The sequence below is a fragment of the Homalodisca vitripennis genome, unplaced genomic scaffold, assembly GCF_021130785.1.
Source record: "Homalodisca vitripennis isolate AUS2020 unplaced genomic scaffold, UT_GWSS_2.1 ScUCBcl_6947;HRSCAF=14407, whole genome shotgun sequence".
Taxonomy (NCBI): Eukaryota; Metazoa; Arthropoda; class Insecta; order Hemiptera; family Cicadellidae; genus Homalodisca; species Homalodisca vitripennis.
Genome location: NW_025783060.1, coordinates 20,061 through 31,766, shown reverse-complemented (window position 1 = coordinate 31,766; position 11,706 = coordinate 20,061). Strand labels below are relative to the sequence as shown.

General features: G+C 43.0%; 1 protein-coding gene across 1 annotated transcript; it reads right to left on the bottom strand.

Annotated features, from left to right (window-relative positions):
- Positions 1-3,415: 3,415 nt before the first annotated feature.
- On the bottom strand, positions 3,416-8,761 carry LOC124374004. The gene is made up of 4 exons (XM_046832309.1): positions 8,134-8,761; positions 7,700-7,976; positions 6,233-7,502; positions 3,416-6,142 (listed from the first exon to the last, which is right to left on the bottom strand). Exons 1-4 carry the CDS (start codon positions 8,759-8,761, stop codon positions 3,416-3,418), a joined length of 4,902 nt encoding a protein of 1,633 aa, XP_046688265.1.
- Positions 8,762-11,706: the final 2,945 nt, after the last annotated feature.

The window sequence follows — 11,706 nt, the reverse complement described above, 5'->3', positions numbered from 1 at the left end:
TTTTTCCAAAACCACACCACAGATAAAATTTAACCTAATACTTAATACATAATTATATAAACTCTATTCTTCTACTTTTATTTGTTTAATATTGATTACAATTATTATAATTTTGCTAAAGATCAAATATATGTTTATTTTTCTTCTATTACATAAGGATATAATGGTAACTCTATGTGTATGTAATTAGTTTTTATTTATTAATGTGCAGAAACTGTTGAAGGACAACGATTTTACTAAAAATAACGTTATGTTCGTTTTAATAGTACTCTAAATGTGTTTATTACTAATTACTCGTATAATCTGAAACTGTAGGGATTACTGATTTCAGCACATTTTTCATAATGTTTTTTTGTAATATGTAGCCTACCAAGTATAAAAAACGTCATCTCATTCACTTTTAGAGTGGTACCGCTTCAAATTAATTTCTTAGTGGCTCATAACTAGAAACTGTATCAGTCGGTTGGTCACTTGTTTTAAATCACAATACCGTAAATAACATGTCCCAAGCGAAACAAAACACAGTCAGTCATACTGTCAAGCGTAAACTTTACAAGAGACAGTGTCGTTCACTGGCGTGGATGGTCGTTTTTGCATGTTTGTTTTGCGGCCATTTATTCAATCTGTTCCTGTAAATATATAAAACTTCGATCTTGGAGTGCGGATTCTAAATAGTAATGAGAGAAAGTTGTAATAAAATAAATTCAGTTTTTTTTACATATTTATATACAGGGTGTACATAAAGTCCTGCACGGGTATAATATTTTCTGAACGATAACAGATAAAGAAACAAGATTTGGTACATCAATACTACACCTAAAAATCTACTTTTTGAAGGAACTATCAGTTTTCTGTAATATCATGGGGACGTCCCGCAAGGAGTCAGAAGGAAATCTTAAATAGGAAGCATAGGTCAATATGGACATCATTTTAAAGGGCTTATCTAGCAGAGTTTAATGCCGCAAACCGCACTCAAAAAGATTGATCCAGTACAAAATGGCGGCTGTTCAAAGATTTTACTTGGTTACATTTTATTAGTAGCCATAACCCCAGTAAAGCAAAAACTGCAACCAAACGAATACTGCAGCTAACTACTACATTATGCTTGTCAGTTGTACAGAAGTGAATTATGACATTAGTTATCCTCAAGAGTTACAAATTTGGTCCTAATATATTGATAACGGGGAAAACCTGATAACAGTAACAATTAGAAATCTCAGCGAAACTATGACGATCGGAAACACTTCCTGTTTTCATAAAGTGTTGAAACAGTTCTCCCTACAGTTGTTCTAGAAATTGGCTGCCTCTCGTGAAAGTAGTCATTAAATAAATGGCAGGCTTCCTCGTGTGATCGTCTGTTATTTCCCCAACCATCATAAGAAGTGTTTATAACGTTCACGTTCGTCAAGCGACATAGTGTAGATGAAGAACTACAAGCAATACGACAAACTCTTTTGTACTAAAGCGCACTGATAAAATGGATGGACAGCACTACTAAAACAAGAAAACTAGAATAGCCTACTATGAATAGACTGGCTAATAGGAAAGTCCTAACTGCGACCCAAAGATAAGAGATTTCTAATCGTTACTGTTATCAGGTTTTCCCCGTTATCAATATATTAGGACCAAATCTGTAACCCTTGAGGATAACTAATGTCATAATTCACTTCTGTACAACTGACAAGCATAATGTAGTAGTTAGCTGCAGTATTCGTTTGGTTGCAGTTTTGCTTTACCTGGGGTTATGGCTACTAATAAAATGTAACCAAGTAAAATCTTTGAACAGCCGCCATTTTGTACTGGATCAATCTTTTTGAGTGCGGTTTGCGGCATTAAACTCTGCTAGATAAGCCCTTTAAAATGATGTCCATATTGACCTATGCTCCTATTTAAGATTTCCTTCTGACTCCTTGCGGGACGTCCCCATGATATTACAGAAAACTGATAGTTCCTTCAAAAAGTAGATTTTTAGGTGTAGTATTGATGTACCAAATCTTGTTTCTTTATCTGTTATCGTTCAGAAAATATTATACCCGTGCAGGACTTTATGTACACCCTGTATATTTAAAACTCGCTTTCGCTCGCCGGGGGGCTCCGCCCCCCAGGCCCCCTTAGGGGTGTTACTTTAAGTTCGGGTTCGAGATCAATTTAGGTATTAGCTAATTTTCTATTAGTACAGTTTTGAAATCAGGCAATTTTTTGAGAGTGGGTAATTTTATCAGACTCAATTGTATTTGGGGTAGATAGTAGTTGTTCAATATTCAGGTAGGGAGAAAAAGATAGGATTTCAGTGAAAAAAAGGTGAAGAGGCTGATTTATGAGCTTGATATCAAGGATATTATAAACTATTGCATTTGATCATTTGAAGGTAATAGAGATGGTGGTTTTAAATGAAGAAAATGCTTTTGATGGAATAAATGGGTGGTTGGAATTTCAGTACAAAAATATGTATGAATTTTGAAATGAGTAAAAGTAAGTTGGCTGTTTGTCGGTTAACCTACGCTCAGGCATTGAGGTTAGCGTATTCAGTCTCGCCACAGGGATGCACAAAACGCAGAGACCATGTATATGTACACATTTATAACAACAAGTAGCTTATTAAATCAGCTTTGGTTTTAAGTGCAATAGTTAGTTATGTTTATGGCATAACTTATGGTTGAATGCAATGGTAGAACAGGTTGTTAAATTGTTAAAGTATTGATTAAATATGTCAGATGGTTGATGGCATGAAAACACGATGACTTAGACAATGTTAATGAATGGTGAATTGACTTTGAGGTAAAAGAATTGGGTTTATTTTTTAGGATGAAAAGAATATTGCTGTTTAATTAATTTGTCATTATTCGTTTTAAGCAAAAGAGATGGTTGATTTTGTGTGTGTTGAATATGAATAGTGGTTTAAAAATATAGAATAAAATGTGTTTGGAATTTTGAAAAGAACAGAAAATCAGTTGTTTGCCCGTCGGTTTACCAACGCTCAGATATTGAGGTTGGCGTATCCAGTCTCGCCACGGGGAGGCCGGCAAACTTAGAGACCATATCTATTTACATATTTACACAAAACGGGGAGTTTTATTCTGGCAGATCCCCTTGCCTACTGCTAATAAAGTCATCAGGGAGTTTTGGTAAAGCAGTTCCCTTTGCCTACTGCTAATGAAATCATCAGGGAGTTTTGGTAAAGCAGTTCCCTTTGCCTACTGCTAATGAAATCATCAGGGAGTTTTTGGTAAAGCAGTTCCCTTTGCCTACTGCTAATGAAATCATCAGGGAGTTTTGGTGAAGCAGTCCCCTTTGCCTACTGCTAATGAAATCATCAGGGAGTTTTGGTAAAGCAGTTCCCTTTGCCTACTGCTAGGTCAAATCACGACGGGGAGTTTTTTTTAAGTGGCAGATCCCCTAGCCTACTGCCGAAGACTTAATCAGTGTTTAGAAGGAGCTCGTCATATACAATATTCTTTGCATAGGCGACTCCTTCTACTATTCTGTCGTCTGGTACAAGAACGACGATGTCGTCTGGACGTCTCACTCTGCTCAACAGGACGTAGAGCTGGCCATGAGTGAAGCAGTCCGTTCTCAGGTCGACTCCGACGTACTCAATTGTCTGGCCTTGGCTCTTGTGACCAGTCATGCAGTACGCCAACATGAGGGGGAACTGACGGCGACAAACCCGGAGCGGCGATCCTTCGGCAAACGCGAACCTGAACGTAATCCGGGGAATTCCGATAGGTTGCGTGTTGCCGATAAGTCTGACGGTGATCAGTCGGCTGCTGATCGCCGTCACAATGACTTTGGTGCCGTTCACGAGTCCATCACCGATATTTAAGTTTCTCATGATTAAGCATACGGAGCCGACCTTGAGACGCAGGACGTGATCTGGCACTACTCCTTTGCCAGTGGCCTGGTTGAGGAGATTTACGTCCACATCCAGCCCGTCGTCGTCTTCTCTGTCCACGGTGTCCGCGCTTCTCAACTCATGAATGCGCCCGTCCATGAGGTCTAGGATGCGACCGTTGATCTCCTTGACGTTCACATTCAGAGTTGAGAGTATTGCCCGTCTCGCACAAAGATCAGGATCTCGCAGAACACCAGGAGGAAACACATCCGTTATTAAGTCCGCGAGAGAAGTGAGGCATCTCACCCCAGTGAGGGGAATGAGAGACTCTCTCTCGCGGCCTTCTCCAAAAAGTAAAGGATTTATTGTTCCATTGCCTACTCCAAGGAGGAAGTTGGAGTAGTCAATGGAACCACTAGTTCTCTGGGGTGTCGTCAGGGAAAATAGTGTGAACAGTCGCCACAGATGTGACGCCCGAAGTGACACGCACGCGACATCAGCTGGTGTGCGAGCCTTCTCAACGACGGGCGCAATCTGACGGAAGTCCCCGGAGCAGATGAAGATCTTATTCCCGAATGGCACACTACTATTCATGAGATCCCGGAGGGATCTGTCGATCATCTCGAAGATGTAGCGGTGTGCCATCGGGGCCTCATCAAACACAATGAGCTGTGCTGCTCTGATGAGTTCTGCTCGCTGGGACCCGTTGGTGATGTTCCACACACCTGTGCCGTGACCTAGGTCTAGAGGGAGTCGGAACATGCTATGTGCTGTTGTTCCTCCAGCCATGTTCCTTGCAGCAATCCCTGAGCTAGCCACGGCGAGTGCAACCTGTCGACAACCACGGACATACGCAAGGATGACACGAATCAGAGAGGTCTTCCCATAACCCCCGGGACCGTCCAGAAATATGATTCTAGAAGTGCGTCGGTCACGGGGGTTGAGAAGCAGAGAGCGAACGTACTCAAACACACGGCGCTGGTCTGGGGAGAGTTTGGGCACCCAGTCCTCAACGATGGTTCGCTGGAGGTTCTCGCCGTAGTTGAGTAGCTCTCTACCTAACTCAGTCGTGTCATCCTCGACGTAGGGGAGTCCATGATCTTTCAAGCACGATCCCTGCTGGCGGAGGCTCCGATCGATGTCTATCAAGGTAAGTTTCACCGCCAGTTCAGGGTCGAGAGGGTTCCTTTCTAAGTGATCCTCGCTAAGGTGGTTCTTGAAAGACTCCCACAGAAGAGCAGCGGGAGCTCCCATGTTGCAGAGGATCACGAAGAAGGAACGGAGCCTAGGTCCAGTCATAAACGTAGATGCCTCGCGCAGCGCGTGATTGTATTCTTCTTCGTCTTCCACCAGGCCGAGATTGCGGGCTACGTCCTGAAACGTCCGGCAACCAGGACCGCCACGAGCCAGAAGATCAACGTAACCACGGCAAGGTGTAGACATAAGTAGAATACGAAGGTAGTATTGTTCTCCTCGGTTGGGAGAGACCCACATCAACCTACATACCTTCTCACCACGCTGGCGAGTCGTTACAAAGTGATGGCCATCGGGGTGTTCGTACAATTCCGCAGTACGTGGGCGCTTAGTGTGCACCATGAACTTCTCGTAAAATGTCTGGTACGTGACATTGTCAAAAGTTTCATGGTGCGGGCGATTGAAGTAGACCATAAGCTTGGAGCTTGCTTGAGTGACTGCATCAGAGAGCTGTCTCGGCCGAAAGACAACACTTTGTTTGCCCTCTAAATGCACGGGAAGACACTCAACGGTGGGCTCGAGCTTTGACACAGGAAAGTCGAGAAGACGCCAGCATGCGTCGCTGGCACCCACCATTCTCTTCGTCACGTAATGCTCGACCTCATCCTCTTGTTTCCCCAGGGGAGTGACGGTTACGTTCTGGAGAGAACCGCCTTTCATGAGGTACTTAAAGAGGTACTTGATTACGCGACGAGTAGAAGCAAGCTCCAAGTTTATGTGCGCCTCGTATTTGAGCAGTAATGCGGAATTGTACGGAACGACCCAGCCATCATGCACTTTGATCTGTCTCCTCCGTGATGTGATAAAGCCTTCGTTTGTGTAGTCTCGTTTGTATTGGACGAACCCCCTCTCGTCCACGTGGGTGGTTTGGCAGGCAGGCTTGGGGTAGAACTTGTTGCAGTGCCCCTTTGCAGAGTCCCAGCACAGGAAGTCGGTGCGGTGGTCAGTACCACATGGACCATGAATCATGTGTTTCAGCACCAACTTCCTGAGTCTTCCAGCGGCTTCCTCCTCCGAAGGGATGTCTGCGCGTATTACGGAGTCAATGTCACGTGCCTGTACCGGTCCATCGCCGTCAATTTTAAACACAATGTGGGCATGAGGAAGGCCCCTCATTTGCATTTCAATGACATAGACGATGTAAACCGGACGGCTAAACATTGCTCCGCTGCGCAGATCTCGGAGGAGTTCGCCAAGTTTAATCTGGAAGATTCTGCAGGCTGTTGAGGGGTCACTGCGCCCGCTGTTGTGAGGGCAGGCCTTCTTGTTTTCCTCCCAAGTAGCACTGAAGGTGAACGTCAGGAAAAACGTAGGTGAACCCAGACGAGACACAAGGCCCATTGCGTTCTCGTAATGTACCTTCATGTATCTGGGTCCACCGGTAAACGAACTTGGGAGGTAAACTTTTCCAGCCTGCACCCCACCCTCACCCAAGACTGTTTCATCGCGGGTGATGTCGCCTAAAACCTGCCCACCAGCTTGCCTACCCCGTTGAGCTTCAAGGAGCTCGTCCAGTGGTCCTATCCTCAAGGAATTTTGAGCAGCAGAACGCGTTTGGGAGAAACGAATAAATCTTAGACGCTCCTCCTCGTACCTCGCGAACATCTCGACCTGCCATGCTTGAGACAGCCTGCCGAAATGCGAGAAACGGGGATCGGAGAGGAGGAGACATCTAGAGTAATTGTATTGTGAAAGTTTCCCCCCGTGGTTGTCTAAGCGCCCAATATGCCACCCTAAATTACCTTGAGGATAGAGCAACGGATATTGGAAAGGCTCCATTAAGGGGCTAAAGAGGTCAACGGAAGACGGACGCCTATCACTCTTCTTCCAGATGGTCAATTTTCTTGGATCAGTTATGGTGTCTTCATTGCTCAATACAGCGTGCACTTCAATGCCTGTTTGCCTATCTCCAAGAACAGGGCCATGGGTAGATCTGCTGGTCACTTCAAATTCCAAATGAGCGTTGACTGAAGGCTCATCACTCAATCTACGGAAATCATTGATGAAAGGATTACAGGAAAGAAGATATGTATTAATTTCATCAATGACTTCTGAGTTCAATGATCTACCCATGGCAATGTTTTTGCGCTCCTCGCCATCATCTATGTACAGGCGGCACCGGTTCACAAACTGGACATCACCTCCCTTGGTCCTAAACTTTTGACCTGGAGCGTCCAGACTGTGAACCTGGTGGTACATCTTACCTTCGATCTTAAAGAAGGCGAGGCCTGAAGGATGACGGTACCCCCCAGTCACCTCGAGAGCGCAGAAGGCAAACAAGTCATTGTAGGCACGGGCTCGTTCGATGAACAGACGGTTAGAATAGAAACTGGCGTCCAGAGGAGGTAAATTATGGACTTTATAAGATCCCTCACCGCAACACCATTTCTTCCTATCCTTCTCTTCATCGAACAGCCTTGCATGACAATGAGGACACTTTGAAATGTTTTCGTCCCATAAACTTATTTTTTTTAGTTTGTAAGAATTAATATAGACTAAATTATCTATTTTCCAATACGCCATTGGGCCATGTTCAACTACACGTCGTGCTAGTATGTTGGAAATGTGCCTTAATTCTGTCAATTTAGGATTTTTTATTCGAAATATTTGTACTTTTTGTAAATTTGTGTCAGGATGTTTTTCTGTATAACGCTGAACAGCACCCCTGTGAACTTCAGGATGCTGCTCAGTGTAGCGCTGAACAGCATCTCGATGGACCTGAGGATGTTGCTCAGTGTAACGCTGAACAGCATCTCGGTGGACCTGAGGGTGCTGCTCAGTGTAACGCTGGACAGCATCTCGGTGGACCTGAGGGTGCTGCTCAGTGTAACGTTGAACAGCATCTCGGTTGACTTGAGGGTGCTGCTCAGTGTAACGATGAACAGCATCCCTGTTGACTTGAGGATGCTGTTCAGTATATCTTTTCACTGCGTCCCTGTTGACTTGAGGATTGTTTGAGGAGTACTTTTTCTTTGAATTTTTTATCTGCTCCTCCTTAGTGGTTGAAAGAGTTTTAGGGCGGCCACGTTTCACTTTTTTAGGTCTACCCGGCCCCTTTTTAACTGGAGCACAGACGGACATGGTACTTATTTCTAATGGCGGTAAAGATTCGACAATGCTTAAACAAGTAGAATTAGGATCTTTGATTATTGGCTCAGGAGGAGAGGACACTGATAGCGTAGGGAACATATCCAGTCTACCCGTGCGCAGCATTTCAGCCAAATGGGGGCGCATTGATGGTATATCATAGCGCAGTTTGGCTGGGTCCCGGCCAAGGGCAAGTGAAGTAGCATTAGCAATGGCGAATACGCCGCAGTCAAAACCGTTTTCTTGCCTTTGGACGGGAATAAATGCTGGAACGATGGATAGGTCCGGGAACAGAAGGGAGAGCAGCTTAGTTTGGTCTGCAGTGAGGTGGGCACTGTTCAGACTGTCGTACACATACAAATTACTGCCATCGTGGAAGACCACAATCCAATGACCGATAGAACTGGCGTCGATCTTCCCCGAGAACAGAATTTGTATGTGAGGTGTAGCGACAGCCGAAACACCTTCCATTGCATCAATGGCCAAACAGCTTACAGGATGATACTCAGTGTTTTCATCCAGTATGCTTCCGAACCTATCCATATGGTCAGTACTAAGATAGTCCCCACTCTCAACCTCTCTTACCATTCCCTCGAGGAATGCATTCATTTTAAACGTCAAATAAAAAGGAATAAAAAAATTAAACAATAATTAAAAAGGAATATAAGCTTCAATTAAGAACACAAAAAACACAACGAGAACACAAGGAACAGTCAGAAAAAAGGGCAAAATGTTGCCTAATAGTACAGCGAAGAAGCAGAAATAGTCACTTGGACGTCAACAACAGTGCCCGCCTCTATCTACAATTTAGCTGATTTCAATAAATATTAAAAAGTTAAAAAGGAAGTTATAAGCTTTAACTAAGTAAAAAAATAATAAAAAGATATAAGATAAAAAACAACGAGAACACAAAAGAAAAGTAAGAAAATTGGTCACAATATGGCGTAATAAGAAAGAAAAGAAAGCAAAGAAGTAGAATAGAAGTAGTCACTTGGATGTTAAGAACGATGAACGTGAACTTTTATTTAAACGTAAAATACATATATTTTTTACTGAAACAGTCAATCCATTAAGGAAACAACAAAAAAATAAAGCCTAGTATAAAACCGAAAATATTCAGCCAAGTTAAGAGTACGGCTATTCAAGTAGTCAATGTAGACTGAGTAGGAACGTAAAGTTAAGTTTGGATTTCATAGACATCTAGGGATATCAACTCCTACGTACCGTACAGAAGTCGCTAAGGCCATCAATTCTCTTCACTAGGATCCCTAATGTTGTCCCGACACAAAACTATCACTTCGGAAAGCAGCAACTGAATTTTGCTGTTGACTTTTGGAAACGCGAATGAAGATGGGTGGAAAAAATAGCAAAAAATGACAGTTTTTTGCAAATATCTCGTAAACGGTAAGAGATATCGAAAAAATGACGAAATTTTTTCCACCCCTGGACCGTCCCCCACCCTCTGAATTATTTTTCCCTATCTATCGACACCAAAAAAGTTAACCTAGGACTATCTTTACGTTAACCCCCCCCTCCCCCACCCATCCTCGCAATGTCCCTATCTACTATATCACAAAATTATTTATTTCTCGGGATTGGGTAAACATATTGAGACACTTCAAACTGTTTATTGGTGTAGAATTTCACGATGCATCTTATGGTGTTATTATTTATTTTCTAAAAATTTGTTTTTTTTTATTAGAAATTTTTGAAAATTTTCAAAAAATACGTTTTTCAACTTCTCGCGCCTCCTGTATATACACTTTAAGAGATAGAGCAAAAGTTTAAATTGCAAACTTGTAGAGAGTTTCAAGGAGAATACTGTAAGTGGGCTCCGTTTTTCGATAGGATGCTTCGTTAAGTCACAATCGAGCGCCTACGAAAGGTCTACACGGGGAGAAAATGCGTCCGCCATTTTGATTTTTTTTAAGGGTTGAAAATGAAAAATTCTCACTTTTCGGGATTTTCCTGGTGGTTACACGTGGAAAGCTATCTGTGTACCAAATTTCAAGTCTCTAACTCATCTGGAAGTAGGTTAGAATTAGTATACGTGAGTGAGTGAGTCAGTCAGTCAGTCAGTTACACATGCGGTTGTATATATATTAGACTCGCCTTCGGCTCGCTGGGGGCTACGCCCCCAGGCCCCCAAAGTAAACGCTTGCAAATTCGGGGATAAGCGGAATTCGGTGACTGGTTAAGTCCGGACATTAAGTAAATGACAAGGGATTTAAAAATTGACCTTTTTCATAGATTTTTTTCCGGATTCGTAAAAACTTTTGACTTTGAGGGCATTTTGCGGTTAAACCGTTAGAGATACGACAAAAAGTGACTGGACCTTTCTTGTTGGAAATTTAATTTTGTCTTTCGATTGTGCCCTCAGATCTGATCTACGACCTATGGTTTAGCCAGAAATGAGCTCGGGAGAAAAGTCTGCACGGGTCAGCTATCTTGAATTGTTTAGTATAAACATAATAAAAACCGACCTCAAGGCAGTATTTTAAGTCGAACAGGGGGTTTAATATCACCAGGAGACTATCTAGTCAAGGCGAGAAATTCCCTGGGTGGGTGATTAATGTTAAGGAGGTTAAGACAAGAGGGGGTTTAATTTCGTCAGGATATTGTCTGGTCATATGAACAAATTCCCAGGGGGGTTAACGTTACCGGGGGATAAGTCTCCAGGGGGTTATCTGGTCATACCAGGATCTTCCCAGGGGGGGGGGTTAAGAGATTTGGTGACTGGTAAAATTCGGACATGAGGTCATGGCAGGAAATTCCCTGGGGGGTTTAATGTTACCAGGGGGGTTAACACATCAGGGGGTTGAATGTACAGGAGGTTATCAGGTCATACCAGGAAATCCCCGGGGGGGGGGTTAATATTACCGGGGGTTAATGACACACTTGGGCCTTTTTTAGAGGGTATTGTGTCTGTGAACATAATAAATATTCCTCTGTCCCTATCTACTATTGACGCTTAGCTAACGCTCAGCCAACCAACTCCCGAAGTCACTGAACCTTTTCTGTAGATCACGTGATTTCCTAAATCCCGTTTAAAATTTGTTTTGAGTTACGACCAACCGTTTAGTAGCCGCTATCAAGCCCGGAATGTAAATTTTTAGGCGAAAAATGTCCAATATTTTCACTTAATCGCGTTTTGCGGTCAAACTAAGGGAAATATAGTAAAAAGTCACTAAACCTTTTTTGTAGGTCATCTTATTTCCTAAATAAAACGTTAGTCTTATTTTGACCTCCGACCAATGGTTTCGCCGCTATCGACCCCAAAAACAAAAGTTTCGCGTAAAAGTTACAACAAAATTGTACATAATCACGTTTTTCGGCCAAACCAATCGAGATAGGGCAAAAGATTACTGGACCTTTTCTGTAGATCGCGCAATTTGCTAATTTGATGGGTCAATCAGATTTGAGCTACGACCAACGGTTCGGCCGCTATCGGGCTTGAAACATTATTTTTATCGAAAAAATCTCTGGAATTTCAAATGTTCGAGCGTTTTGTCGCTTAACCATGGAAGATAGAG

Coding starts and splice junctions, on each gene's coding strand:
- LOC124374004 (XM_046832309.1), bottom strand. CDS start 8,761: ATGGTAAGAGAGGTTGAGAGTGGGGACTATCTTAGTACTGACCATATG. Junction 7,977..8,133: donor TCCAGTTAAAAAGGGGCCGG/GTAGACCTAAAA, acceptor TCAAGTCAACAG/GGATGCTGTTCATCGTTACA. Junction 6,143..6,232: donor GAGCAATGTTTAGCCGTCCG/GTTTACATCGTC, acceptor GGACCGGTACAG/GCACGTGACATTGACTCCGT.